Source organism: Mercenaria mercenaria, chromosome 17, assembly GCF_021730395.1.
Source record: "Mercenaria mercenaria strain notata chromosome 17, MADL_Memer_1, whole genome shotgun sequence".
Classification (NCBI taxonomy): Eukaryota; Metazoa; Mollusca; class Bivalvia; order Venerida; family Veneridae; genus Mercenaria; species Mercenaria mercenaria.
Genome location: NC_069377.1, coordinates 40,574,478 through 40,589,946, shown reverse-complemented (window position 1 = coordinate 40,589,946; position 15,469 = coordinate 40,574,478). Strand labels below are relative to the sequence as shown.

Genomic DNA, 15,469 nt, shown 5'->3' with positions numbered 1-15,469 from the left:
TTAATTTGACCTAGTTTTTACCCCTTCCCCCTTTTCAAAAATTTGACCAAACACAAAATGAAATTCAGAAAACTTTCAACAGATATGAAAAAAAGGCCCTGCTGCGAGCCAAAGATTTTTATTAATTGACCTACGACCCATTTGAACTTTGACCAGAATTCAAGATAAAAATTTTGCCCAATTTTTAAAAGATATAAAAATTGACCTCTAATGCCAAAAAAGTTTTTAAGGACCAGCACCCACGGAGAAGGCGCGCGTCACAAAACCATTGCATTTTACGTGAGTAAAAAAGTTTCCACTACAAAGATTCTACCCCAAAAAGGGATACTTTTTCCCAAAACTTTTACAAACAAATCATTTTAACTAAAATGTAGCACAATACACAAAAAAAGTTTTAAAAACAAAATTTAAACAAAAGTATTTTTCATATTGCAGAAAAAATTGTCCCTGCTAAAAATTATCAAAAAACAGTTTTTTTTCCATTTTCCAAAAAAATGAATTTGTTTTTCTATTCAACTTATAAAAATTAACAAACAAAAACATGCTTTAAAGGGGATGACCAAAACCTACAAAACCAGAAAAAGCTCAAAATTTAGAAAAAATTCGTAAAAAAAAACAAACAAGAGGGCCCAAACGGGCTTTTTCAGTTTCCCACCGTCTTTTTACCTTTAATGTTTTTTGGGGCCCGAACCAGAAAAGTAATATCCCAAATTTTTCAAACAAAAAATGAAAAAAGGTCAAGTGCCCCTTTAAAAAATTGAGGCGGGCTTTTACGATTTTACTACAAGTTTTAAAAATCCCTCAATGGTTTTGAAAAAGGTTTTTAAAAGATTTCTATTTTTTTTTAGGTTTGCAGCCCCTAAATGGGTAAGTGCCCCCATTTGGGTAAAATTTTAGAGAGACAACTGATTTAAAAACCAAGTCTGAAAAGAACCATCAAGTGATTCATGAGAATAAGTTAGTATTTTATTTTTAAAAATTGGGCCCCCCTTTGAAGAAATGAGGAAGGACCTTTCAACAATGAAATCTGAGAAAAAGTTGTTTAAAGTTTTTCTATTTTTTTTTCTTAGCACCCCCAAAAGGGGCTAAGTGCCCCATTTGTAAAAATTTAGGGGGGGCCCTTTTAAGGGTTACAGACCAATTTTTTGAATTTGACAATTAGTTTCAGAAAGCATTGTTGACAAATGTGCATGACGGGGCCCCCACCTTTAAATTTGCCACCCTGAAAGAAGAATATGCACCCCCCCTAAAGGGGCCAAAATTTTTAAAAATGAGACTGAATACAACCCCTTTAAACAAAGACTATAAAAAAAATAGATCCGGACTTGAAAGGGATACAAGCAACTTGCCAAAATCAGGGGGAATGAATGAATTTGTTTTACCTGTGCAGAAACGACAGCGAAAGGGTAAAATTTGGGGGGGTGGAAAACTTTTATCAATTGTTTATTTTTTATGATAAGGTTTTTTTTTTTTTTAAAAGTTATTAATTTTCTACATGGGGGAAAGGGAAAGAATTTATGTTGGGAATCGAGAAATCAACATTTTGTTTAAAAAAGGACCTGATTTTGGTTTATTTCGGAGTGTAATACTTTAAAAGGTTTTTGTTTATTTTCATGATTTATAAATGCAAACCCTTTAAAAAGAAACGTGGTGGGGCACCCCTTACGCGAGTTATCTTCTTGCCCACTATTTTTCTTTTTTGCTCTAAGCAATCTCTAACCCAATGCAGTTTTCCCACTTTTCCCTTGGTCAATTTCAGAATTTAGCTCAGAATCGACCAACAAATGAAGGTTTAGACTGGGGCCCAAAACTTAAGATTTTTTACCAGGACCCCAAATTTGTTTCTTACAAAGAACAAAATGTTTTTTTTACAACTATATTGAACTTTTTAGAACTCATACATCAGAATTATAATTCAATAATAAACCATTACAAACTAATACCGATAAAAAGCATCACGCAAATTTTCAAAAGTTTCCGGGGATTTTATTTAAAAATTTATTTTTACCTTTGTGGGACAAACACCTTTTAATTTTTGTTGTTTATGCAAAAAATTATAAAATTCATTTTTCCCCAGAAAACAAAACCTATTAATTGAAATGTCCTCTCTTTTAAGAGGAAAATACATTTCCCGGTATCTTAACGGACGAATTTTTTGTTCCCCTACCCAAATTTTGAGATTATTTAAAACAAAAAACCGGGCATCCATTTAATTTTAAAATTTGGTATAAATCAAAGTTAAAATTTATCAATAATTAAATGAATCCTAAAGGGAAAAAAAATTTAAATAAAATCCTAAAAATATTTGGGAAATTCAATTTCATTCGTTCGAAAGGCAAAACAGCAAATTCCATTGGGGGAAAAAATGTGTGACAATGAGAGATTTTAAAAAAATTAAAAACATTTAAAAAAAATTATCTTTTAAAAAAAACCGTTTCAAAAAATTTTCCCTAAAGGCACCAATAGCTTTAAACCGAACGGGCCAAAAACAAAGAATTTTCAAAAGTTCAAATTTAAATATCTAAAAAATTACTGTTTAAATCTGTATTTCTTAATCAGGTACTAAAACCACTGTAATTAAACGCACCAAAATCGTGGTGTCAAAAGGGCTTCCTGTGCCAGGGGTCTGTTTAAAAAACTTACCCGGGACTTTTTTTGTGTAAAATTTAAAAATTTGCAAAAACAATTTTTGGGGAAATTTTATTTTTTTCCCGATTTTTTTTTTTTCCCAATTAAAAGCCGGGGCAACCGACGTATAAATTTCCAAAAAGGCAAACCCTTTTCACATGTAGAAGTTGAAAACAATATTTTTTTGTTTCGGGAAATTTCCGTTTAAAAAATAAAAGATTATTTTTTGGATCTTTTAGAAACATTTTAATATTGCAATACCCAAAACTGGGAAAACGAACCTGGTCTTTTTTAAATTTTTTTTTGGTTTTTCATGCAAATTATAAGTCACTTTTCCTGCCCAAAACATCAAAGAACAAAAACCTCCTTAAAGTTAAACTCGTCCCCCAAATTTTTTTTTTAAAGAAAGTCCCGGAAAAACCTTTCCCGGTTTGCTTTACGACCCCAAAAACAAAATTTGTTTTTTCTAACAAAGTTTATTAGAGTAATTTTAATTTCCCTGGCTATCTTAGAAGCCACTGCAGTACTGTTTGAAACAAAAGCACAACTCCGAGAATAATCCATGTTTGAGACTGCTGGCCGAAACTGTTAGCTTCCTGATTGTCAAGCCTCTGTTGTACGGAGACTACCTGTCTCTGTAAGGTCTTCACTAGACTGTTTGTTTCTTGTTGTAATACACATACTGGTTCTAACAATTTTGCCAAAGTATCCTCAGCAACTTTTGTAGTTCGTGAATTGGAGGCAGATCTAGTCACTCGTTTTCCTGAAAAGTTTCAAGTTTTCACATATATTAGATGTTCCTGACAACAGTAAGCTTATTCTATAAAAAGAGGTCAACTTTTTCCACTCTTATGGAATAAGAAGTGACAAATTATTTCATATGCTATTTGTTTGTGTTTTTTTCTTTTTGTAAATCACTGTTTTGCAACATGAAATACAGGATTATAATTAGAAGATGCTTTTGTAGAAAAGCGCATGTCTCCCCCAATGCATTGTCGTAATAGGCAAGAAGTCAATAGGGGACAGGAGCAAAAGTCAAAGAGACACTGATGGTTGGCTACAATAGGGATAGGCTACTTGGCATGTCCAATCATCCTATGAAGTTTCGACATTCTGGGTCAAGTTGTTCTCAAGTTATTGATCGGATGGTTGGCTACAATAGGGATAGGCTACTTGGCATGTCCAATCATCCTATGAAGTTTCAACATTCTGGGTCAAGTTGTTCTCAAGTTATTGATCGGAAACCATTTTCCCTGTTCTGTCTCCTGTGACCTTGACCTTTAACCAAATGATCCTAAAAACAATATGGGTCATCTACTCTGCCCGTCCAATCATCCTACGAAGTTTCAACATTCTGAGTCAAGTGGTTCTCAAGTTATTGATTGGAAAGGGTGTTCCATGTTCAGGCCCCTGTGACCCTGACCTTAGCTCAAGTGACCTAAAAAATGATAAGGGTCATCTAGTCCTATCATCCTATAAAGTTTGAAGGTTCTGGGTCAAATGGTTCTCAAGTTATTGATCGGAAACCGTTTACCATGTTCTGGTCCCTGTTACCTTGACCTTTTATCAAGTGACCAAAAATCACAAGGGGTCACCTACTCTACTTGTCCAATCATCCTATGAAGTTTCAACATTCTGGATCAAGTGGTTCTCGAGTTACTGATCAGAAATTGTTTTCCATGTTCAGGCCCTTGTGACCTTGACCTTTGATCTAGTAACCCCAAAACTAATAGCGGTCATCTACTTTGTAAGTCCTATCACCCTTTGAAGTCTGAAGGTTCTAGGTCAAATGATTCTCAAGTTACTGAGTAGAAATGAACTGCAATGTTCTGGCCACTGTGACCTTGACCTTTAATGGAGTGACCCCAAAATCAATAGGGGTCATCTACTCTGCATGTCCAATCACCCTATGAAGTTTCAACATTCTGGATCAAGTGGTTCTCAAGTTACTGATTGGAAATGATTTTCCATGTTCAGGCCCCTGTGACCTTGACCTTCAAAGGAGTGATCCTAAAAACAATTGGGGTCGTCTACTCCATAAGCCCTGCCACCACATGAAGTTTGAAGGTTCTAGGTCAAATGGTTCTCCAGATATTGATCGGAAATGAAGTGTGGTGGATGGATGGACAGGGCAAAAACAATATGCCAGACATAATTAAACATGAACCTATAATATATAATATACTACTTTTAAAATGATAGAAAAACTATTATATTCTAAAATTATGGAAATCAAGCTTTTCATATATTTCTCACGTATCACTATAATGGCTAATACAAAATATGACATGTGTAATGTTTGGTCACAACACTTCTATTCATGGTTTTTAACATCACTACAACACACAATTATAGGTCATATGGCACCTTGCCAGCTTTTTCACAGTCAAGGAAGACACCAGGTGCCTCTCTCAGTATCATTTCAGGCATGAGCAGGCACCCAGGTAGATTCACTGACTTTCTGTCAGGCAGATGGATGACTTCTTACATAAATAATCTGTACAACCAAAGTCAGGTTTCAAAAAACACAGCAGTTATATAGGGACAAGTGATTCAAAGTCAGGTTTCAAAAAACACAGCAGTTATATAGGGACAAGTGATTCAAAGTCAGGTTTCAAAAAACACAGCAGTTATATAGGGACAAGTGATTCAAAGTCAGGAACATTTAAGCAACATTTTTCACTTTTCTTGTTTTCTATTTAGAGATTTATTTAATGAACAAAAGAATCCTTATATCTTGTTATACCCCAATTATAAATTTATTTCATTGTTCTTATAAAGTTTTGTCACCATCCCCCTTTAATATAAAAGTATTTAAAAAGTGAGCATTTCTTTCCATCTATTTTTACATTTCCATTTGATAGACCGGACTACTTAACCCTGACCATGCTGGACACGATTGATTCTGCCTTTGCGACCAGTGTAGATCATGATCAGCCTGCACATCCATGCAGTCTGATCATGATCTGCACTGTTCACTATTCAGCCAGTATCTTTTTGCTAAGCACCCCTTTTAACAGTTAATGGTACTGTCCAAATTGGAAGATGGACAAGTTCATTAAAGAAATTTAGCAGGGTAAGGGTTAAACAATCTGAATAAAAACAAGAGGGCCATGATGGCCCTAAATCGCTCACCTGTTATCATTGCACTTGAGGACAAGAAGGTCCTCAGAAAAAATATCTAAGTCCAAAGGACAGGAACAACAAAGGGAAGAAATTTAACCAAAAAGAAAATTTTTTTTTAAAAGGTACAGGTATGTCAAAATACACCTAAAAATTGGAGGTACCATCCATGTTGTACCACAGAAAAGTGGTCTTGGTTTTTCCCTACAGCCAGTAATAAAAAAGTTACTAAAAATAAGCTATTTATAGTAATGTAAAAGGGAAGTAATTAAAAAGAAAATTATTGTAAGTGAACAAAAGCAGGATCTGCCAAATAAATCTGTTGACATTAATGAAATTTCAGATCAGTATCTTCATCAGTTATGGAGATATACCCATTTTAATTTGAAATAAAGGGAGGTAATTTGATATAAAATCAGTCCATAGTTATCTACCCTGATTGGCTCAGTCGAACTTATGACAATAATGAAATTTCAAATAAGTCCTATAAGTACTTACTGATATAAATTCATTTTGATTACAATCAGGGGAGGTAATCAGATATAAAATAACTCTGGAACCTACGATTGGATCTGATTTGTCATGGAATCCAAGACTTATTGTTGTTGAAGATATTTTGGAAGTTTGTATCAAATCAAACCATAAATGAAGTCTCTATATGGCTGCAAAAGCCAAAATAACCAATTTTGGACCTTTAGGGGGCCATAACTCTGGAACCCATGATGGAATCTGGCCAGTTCAAAACAGAAACCAAAATCTTGTGGTGATACAAGTTGTGTGCAAGTTTGGTTAAAATCAAATCATAAATGAAGCTGCTATTGTGCAGACAAGGTCAAAATAGCTAATTTTGGCCCTTTCAGGTGCCATAACTCTGGAACCCATATTGGGATCTGGCCAGTTCAAGAAAAGAACCGAGATCTTATGGTGATACAAGTTGTGTGCAAGTTTGGTTAAAAGAAAATCACAAATGAAACTACTATCGTGCAGACAAGAAATTGTTGACGGACGGACGAAGGGTGATCACAAAAGCTCACCTTGTCACTATGTGACAGGTGAGCTAAAAACACAAATATTACAACTGTGTGTAGAGAAATGTATTGACATGTTAAATAAGAGTTAGCTCCCTAAATGTGTATTTTATCGTTTTGTTTCTTTTTATTGATAAAAAATATTAATCCTTTTGATAATAAAGAGTTTAACCTTTACCCTGCTAAATTTCTAAAATGGACTGGTCTATCATTCAAATTGGGTAGTACCATTTATTATTCGAAGGGGTGTTCACTGAAAAATTCCTGACTGAATAGCGAACAGTGCAGACCATGATCAGCTTGCATGGATGTGCAGGCTGATCTTGGTCTGCACTGGTCGCAAAGGCAAAACCACTAGCCGCCAGCAGGTGTGATAATTCTTCCAATTTCAATATATCTAGTTTTACATTTGTACTCTATAGATAATAGGATATTTCAATAACCTGAACCAAAGGGCAACTATATGTAGCTTTGGAATTCATTTAGTTTAACTCTACATTGGATGCGGAGCAAAGATAGGCAAGGGAGGTAATGCCAATTTTACAAACTTCTAGAGAAAATCAATGCACATCTTATATATTTTATATATTCATTTAATTCTCTAGGATAAATATGTTTATTAAATTAACACTTATGCTAAAATATTTAGGCAACCAAGACAGGAAAATTAATTTCATAACTACCTCTAGTGAAAATATAGCATTATAGATCAGATGTCAAGTTTACTTGACAAAATTTGACAAATTACCTTTGACTCAGCCACAGAGACACTTTTTTATTTGTAGTAATGTACAACACCTCTATTTATAGTAATGTACATCACAACACTTCTATTTATAGTAATGTACATCACAACACTTCTATTTATAGTAACGTACATACGTATACTTCTATTTATAGCATAGCACTGTACATCACAACACTTCTATTTATAGTAATGTACATACGTATACTTCTATTTATAGCATAGCACTGTACATCACAACACTTCTATTTATAGTAATGTACATACGTATACCAGGTTCTGATGAATCGCTATCATGTTTCTGGTCTAGCTCTGCTGCTGAACTACCACTCTCCTCACCTACAACCTTCAACCTCTTCATTGAAGGTCGCTGAATTTTAGATGGGTGTCTTGTTGCTGGTACAGCCACGTTGGATTTGTCTGGGATCTGCTCTAGACTGGTTATGCTCAATGTACGTACAACAGGGGTACGATGTTTTGTCCATGTTGCAATGATGTAGTCCAACTCATACTGAAGCTTGTCATTTGTAATATCCCATGGTCGCATACTAGAAAAAAGGTCACTTATGTAACAAAGACCATATATTTTAGTTATAATTAATGTAATTTATAAGCTGTGAAACTGCTTAATACTCTTAGAGAAATGATTTTCACAGAATTTATAGATGTGTCAATTCATGAAATATAATCTTACTGATTAAAAGAAAATATTGTTTATTCTCTAATTAATGTCCCTATCAAAAAATCATTTAGGTTGTAATCACGAACTTTGTACCAACCAACTAAAATGATTTTACATTACTACAAACTGAAGTCTAATTTCAAGCTTAAAAATTTCATCAACCACAATGTGATTCTTGTATCTATCCAGGGTCACAGTCATACAGAGATATTAACTAACTAAAGCTACATCTGAAGGTGATTAATACCCCTAACACAACTTATATACAGGGAAGGTAAGTGCTGTGCACTTTCTTTTGATGTTGTAAACAATTGATACCAGTTTTATGAAATCCTTCCCATATATATCCGCAAAGAAATGCCCAACTCCAACACAGTGTTACTTCCCCTTATCGGTACAGTAGACAGTGCCATCACATATAAATTGGTCTGAATTTCAGCCGAGATATATTTTTCATTATTTTAATTTTGTTGTACAAATTTTTTATCTCACTAGTTAAATATTATATATTTTGCTTATAAAACGAGCAAAAAAAAAACTAAAAAATAATGCAGTTACACTAAAATTACTTCTTTTTATCTGGTGTAGTGACAAGCACCTGCTAAAAATATAAACAATGTAATTACTTGACGGTATTTTGAGTATAATAAGAGAATTTGACGAATGGCATACTGCAAAATATAGACACATTAAATACTTTCATTATGTTCTTAAAGGTTGTGACATAAATGTCAATTTGCCTGTAGATTATGGCAAGCATTTGATTTACCAGGCGTTGCCAAGCGTGTCGCCATTTTAGGATCACACGGTTGTACAATCGTCATGTGATTTGCTTGAAGGAAGGGATGATTGTTTGACAATATTCCTGCGTGGAGGTTGAAGAAATGGTGGACCTACTTACAGGCATGTATGACTAACAATGAAGTCCCCATAATTATACTCTAAATCAGTGAGAGTAATAAAAAGTTCTTTTTCCCATTAAAGGACCTTCAAACACTTACTCAATATGTTTATATATCCAGTCCCCTGCAATAGAGTCCCTCTCAAATAACTTGGGTACCCATGAAATCATCTGGGCCTTTCGTTCTTTGGCCTCCTTTCTTTGCCTTTCTTCCAGTATGAACTTCTCCTGTGTGGCCCCATGCATGTCCTGAGTTACAATAGCATCACTCACATTCTTCCATAATCTGCAAAGATATACTCTATGACGATAGTTTCAACTCTTCTTGCATTACAACTGTAATTTGATATGATCAAACAAGAACAATACTGTATAAAATCATTCCTAATTTCATGGATTATGTTTACCCACAAAATTAAAACAAAATGGAACATAAAGTCCCATATTTCATTTATTGAATTTTGAAGTCTGCAAATTCACATCCCTAAGAAATAGCAGTTTTGGCCAATTTTTTCTTTGTATCTTATTTGAGAAGCAACACTGCATGCATCATTTCCTGTATAAAGAGAAGCACATTCTAAAAGAACAAATGTCCCTATTATTTGTTTCCTTGGTGAAAACGTAAAAAAACAAACACTTTTTTTAAGAAGAAGACTTATTCTGGTCTCTCATCCATTCTGCCATGAAGATGCAACAAAGAAAATACTGAGCTGCGCTTTACATCTGCATTCTTGAGTACCAGTGGAACATTTGCCGAACTCTTTCTTGAAAAGTATGAAGAAAAACTTACTTCTGTCACAAGATCAATTTTTATCATACCAATCAACCAATTCAATGTTCATCAGTGCCTGATACAATCTGCAGTTGTTTTGTAATTTGATCTTATAAATTAGGTATTATATCAAATGTAATCTGAATTTTCAATATTGAGAACTGATAGGAATGACCCGATTGGCTCTAATTGCCCCTGGTTGTAACAGCCAGTTACATGTCCACAAACAAATGTAAATCTCTGAATCAATATTTGGAGGGTTGTTCCTTGCCAGACATGTATTACCTTTCAGATTCCATATCTGTCTGCAATTCTATAGGAACTGTGTATTTTTTCAACCTGGCTGCCTTCACCTCTGGTGTTGGAGCAAAAAACAAAGATGATTCCTGAAGTGTAAGAAAATCTCCAATGAAAATATCAACAGAACATTCTGAATTTATATTGTAATTCACTAAGAAATTAAGCTGATACCAATGTATTAACTTGAGCCAAATTTTGTTTGTATTTCTCATGTGCATGCATATGTATTAACTGCATACTTAATTTTATTCAAAGTCACCCTCAGTTACCCATATTGTCACTCCTACATAAGAATGTTGGTCATGTTCCATGTTTATAAACTGAAACTAACTTTAGCAGAAGAAGTTGGGAATCAAATCAATGAACTTACCAGTGGACAAGTATGCCTGCTCAAACATTTTCTGTGTATTGTGGCTACTTCTATTACACAGAATAAACAACCCACACCTTTTGAAAGTAAGCAGGAAAGACTAAATATTCAAAAGATTCTATAACTGACACACTGACACGATTTTTAACATGTGTGACTATACAACCCACCTTGACCCATTATTCAGAGAATATTATGACTGGCACAGATACATCTGAAACAAATACAAACCCCTGTGACTTTATCTTTTATGTATATTTCCTGGTCCCAGTGTCCCTCTATGTGAGCCAATGTATCCGAGCCCATCTTGAATTTGCCAACAATCTTATTTGAGGCCTCTCCTATACCCAGGAATGGCTGTAAAATAAAATACAAATCTGACACAAGAAACGCGGCAATGCCACGAAACCAGGTTTTCAACACTTTTCATAAGAATAAACAAGAGTGCCAGAATGTCACAATATACGCCCGTCACAGCAAATTTCTTTACTCTAGCACCTGTATTTGCAGATGTAATTTTAATTTTGTGGTTGTTTAGTAATCATTGTAATTCTTTTGTTTTTCTAAGTCCACAAAAAAAAAACTTACCAGGTAGAGATACCTTAAAATACACCTAAAATTAGAAAGTAACAACTATGTTGTACCACAGAAAAGTGGTCTTGGTTTTTCCCTACGGTCAATTATAAAAAAAGTTACAATAAAAGTTATTTACAGTAACAGTCCACACAGAAATCCTTACCAGGTAGAGATTGGTCAAAATACACCTCAAAATTAGATGTAACATGCATGTTGTACTACAGAAAAGTGGTCTGGATTTTTCCCTACGTCTAGTAATGAAAATGTTACAATATAAGCTATTTATAGTAACAACAAAGGGAAGTAATTCTAAAGAAGGGAACTGCGCAAGACACTTCGTCTCATGATGGTGTATAATTGTGCCAAGTTACATCAAAATCCCTCTATGCATGAAGAAGATATGCTCCGGACAAAGTTTTCATTCTTGTATCCTTTGACCTCTAAGTGTGACCTTGACCTTAGACCTAGGGACCTGGTTCTTGTGCATGACACTCCGTCTCATGATGGTGAACAACTGTGCCAACTTTCATCAAAATCCCTCCATGCATGTAGAAGATGCTAACCCTAACCTAACCCTATTTTTAGTAACAATGACCTTGACCTTGATCCCAGAAACCCCAAAATCAATCCCAAGCTACAACTTTATATAAGTTTTCTATACACCAAGTTACATCACGATAGCTCATTCCTAAGTTAAGTTATTGACCGGAAACCCTTTTTCTATTTAAAGTAACAGTGACCTTGACCTTGACCCCAGAAACCCCAAAATCAATCCCAGCCTTTGTCTTGATATAAGCTACATACATACCAAGTTTTATTCAAATATCTTTACCGAAACAAAAGTTATTGACTGGAAACCCTTTTTCTATTTAAAGTAACAGTGACCTTGACCTTGACCTCAGAAACCCCAAAATCAATCCCAGCCTTTGTCTTGATATAACCTACATACAAACCAAGTTTTATTCAAATATCTTTACCGAAACAAAAGTTATTGACCGGAAACACCAGTTTGACGCCGCCGACGCCGCCCGCCCGCCATCTACCCCAATCTAATAACTCAGGGTTTTCGTTGAAAATCTGGTTAATAAATTACTGTGTGGCAGTCCAATACTTCAGGTCATAACCTGTACCATTACCAGCATAAAACTGACTGCCGATGAATGGTACACAGAGCACTGATAGAAATAACAATCAAAATCTTTTAGACATAGATTAAGCACTGGCCAGCTTATATCTTTGAGACATAAGACCAGCTCATATATTTTAGACATACAACATCTTATGTCATTAACAAGTTCAGTACGGGAAACCTCCATGACATTGACAAACATACATCTAAAAGCAATTCACAAGTCTGAAATCACTAGGTAAAACCTGAACAGCTCAGCACTTTTAGACACTGACATGTTTGTATGTTTGTTATACTAATAAGCTTACCTTTAGTTTAAAATCAAGATCACATCTATAACCTGTTTTAGGGCAAGACAGGCTCACTTTCCCTCCCATCTCCATTGTTAATGTTCCAATTAATATCCCTGAAAAAAAATCCAAGGAAATAAAATGTTAAGAGATGACATTCACCTTCTGAAAGTGCTGTGACAAATGTCAAGTAAGGACAAGGCAATGGCAGGAATCGAAAAAAGCAAATACTGTGAAATCATTAATATTCGTTGGGGACTAATTTTCGTGGATTTCGTGGTTGAGTCAATCCATGAAATTTAATCCCAACGAACAAGTAAAATTCCCTTTCATTTTATGTTAAGAAGTTTAAATCCATGAATTCATATCCCCACGAAATTGTCCTTTTGACCAAAACCACGAAATTTCATGCCCACGAAATTTAATGATTTCACAGTATGGGCAAGGCAATGTCAAAATATGGACAAGTCAATGTCAAATATACACTAAGCAATGTCAATAATGGACAAAGCAATGTCAAGTATAGATAATGCAATGTAATATATAGACAAAGCAATGTCAACTATGGACAAGGAAATGTTTTGGTTGGACAAAGTATTGTCAAAATTGGACAAGGCAATGTCAAGCATAAACAATGCAATGTCAAGTATGGACATGGAGATGCTAAGGGAAACAATGGACATATTTCATACATGGTAACAAGCATCATGTTCTTTTTCACAATGAGCAGCCAAGTTTAACTTAGAATTTTGAAAATCTTAAAATGTCATTTCTTTCGTAAATTAAATTATACGATAGCTTTTTAAGAGTTGTCTACTTTAATGATGAGCATATGCTGGCAGTGGGCTACTATATCACATATTAGGTATGACAAGCAAAACAACATCTTTATAATATTTTGTTTGTTTTTGGTAAAACACAATTTTCCAACAGTATTCCAGTTATGTAATGGTGGGCAGTTAACCAAACAAATGTTCCTGGATTCTGTACCAGTGCAAACCTGTTCTTCGCAAGTAACAGCCAACTTCCCCACCTGAATCAGAGGCGGAGGACAAATGATTTCAGACACAATGTCTTTTATCAAATTGTCATGGAGAACCTATGTCTGGCCGGAGGATCAAACTAACAACTCCAGGATCCGTAGATCTGCACTCTATCTACTGGGCTATGCGGGCAAGCTTGTCAATCTTTATAATAAGCACATCGAAAAGTTTCTCCTCAAGATATAACAACCTTTACAATGACCGTAATTAAATTTTTCACTGTATTTCATTGAGCATTACATACTTTTACAACTTCCATTATCAAATGTTTCAAGGCAGATCATCAAGAATTACATACCTTTACAATGAGCATAAGGCATGGTTATATAATAGTCTTCTCCCCTCTTCAGAAAAGAAAGTTTAGCTGTGCCTTCAAGAAGGGCTGATAATGAGTTACCTGAAAGGGAAACACTATTGTTTTTACAATTATTTTCTAAAGGGCATGCTTTCTGATTTTGTTCGTACTGGGATTTCATTCGAGGGTACTGTAAACAACTACTACAATCAGAGCGAGTTCAAGGCAAAATCTATATATAAAACCACTCATATAGTCTGCATGATACAACACTCATAAAATATGAAGATATGATTAAACTTTGCAACTTGTCTTCAAAAGTTCTGACATGATTATGATGCATATCTTGAGTTATGACTCGAAGATATTTACAAAGCACGGTGTTGTAACAGACAATAACTTGTCATCATCTGCAGTCTCCAGTGGGTATTATCTAGATAACAGAATAGCATTATTACACACTAAACATTTTTTTTGTATGATTAAAAACCAAATATCAGTATAGATGCATGTTATGAAAATATGTATCTACAATTACAGAGACAAAGTTTTATACCTTTCGAAATAAATAACTTAAGTAACTTAAGAGTAAGTGATGGTGACTTGAAGCTACATATACTAATCAAAAGTGATGGTGAAATTTATGTACAGAATTCATTTTGCAATCACAAGTGATGGTGACTTGAAATTTATGTACTGAATCCATTTTGCAATCACAAGTAATGGTGACTTGAAATTTACGTACTGAATCCATTTTGCAATCACAACTGATGGTGACTTGAAATTTACGTACAGAATCCATTTTGCAATCACAAGTGATGGTGACTTGAAATTTACGTACAGAATCCATTTTGCAAACACAAGTGATGGTGACTTGAAATTTACGTACTGAATCCATTTTGCAAACACACGTGATGGTGACTTGAAATTTACATACTGAATCCACTTTGCAATCACAAGTGATGGTGACTTGAAATTTACGTACTGAATCCATTTTGCAATCACAAGTGATGGTGACTTGAAATGTACGTACTGAATCCATTTTGCAATCACAAGTGATGGTGACCTGAAATTTACGTACTGAATCCATTTTGCACTAAGCGCTACATATACTAATCAATATGTCTTCTTCTTTGCAAATGAAAATGTCTAAAGGCATCTAAGCTTAAAAAACTGCATACCATAAAATTTGGACTTCGCCAATATACTTCCAGAAATATTAAAGCCATCTTTTCTATTGGTAACGTAGAATCCTGTGATTGGAGGATGATGGGACAGTTGCTCGGCGATGTAGAATGTACGACTGTTCGTGTTCGGATGATGCCAGTAACACCTGTATGTTTCCCCAATGATTGGATTATATGGTTTTTTAAGGCCCTAAAAGAATAGTTTGTTCCAACTCAAGCTTAAGTTAAGATGGGTCAAATTTAAATACCTGTAAAGATGTGCTTTATTTTCTTTAATATTATAGACGGATCCATCAGCAGTTACTTTATGCAACACTCATAATATTATGCTATATGTAATAATCTTAACTAAAGCTCTCTTATTGTTCACCTCTGCAATGTTGTGAAGTTATTGTTTCCT

At 34.5% G+C, this 15,469-nt stretch overlaps 1 protein-coding gene across 7 annotated transcripts in view; it reads right to left on the bottom strand.

Moving 5' to 3' along the window:
- Positions 1–3,124: 3,124 nt before the first annotated feature.
- LOC123537091 (oxysterol-binding protein-related protein 8-like) overlaps positions 3,125–15,469 on the bottom strand; it is a 148,338-nt gene continuing 135,993 nt past the window's right edge. For 6 of the 7 annotated variants that reach the window (XM_045320647.2, XM_045320651.2, XM_045320652.2 and 3 more), the window contains 8 exons: positions 15,064–15,259; positions 13,886–13,984; positions 12,563–12,660; positions 10,781–10,906; positions 10,165–10,265; positions 9,208–9,393; positions 7,792–8,072; positions 3,125–3,391 (listed from right to left, as the gene is read on the bottom strand). In XM_045320647.2, the coding sequence (XP_045176582.2) occupies positions 3,132–3,391; positions 7,792–8,072; positions 9,208–9,393; positions 10,165–10,265; positions 10,781–10,906; positions 12,563–12,660; positions 13,886–13,984; positions 15,064–15,259 (1,347 nt within the window). In that variant the 3' untranslated portion in view covers positions 3,125–3,131. The remainder of the gene's footprint in view (positions 3,392–7,791; positions 8,073–9,207; positions 9,394–10,164; positions 10,266–10,780; positions 10,907–12,562; positions 12,661–13,885; positions 13,985–15,063; positions 15,260–15,469) is intronic. The other variant, XM_045320648.2, reaches the window with a different exon arrangement.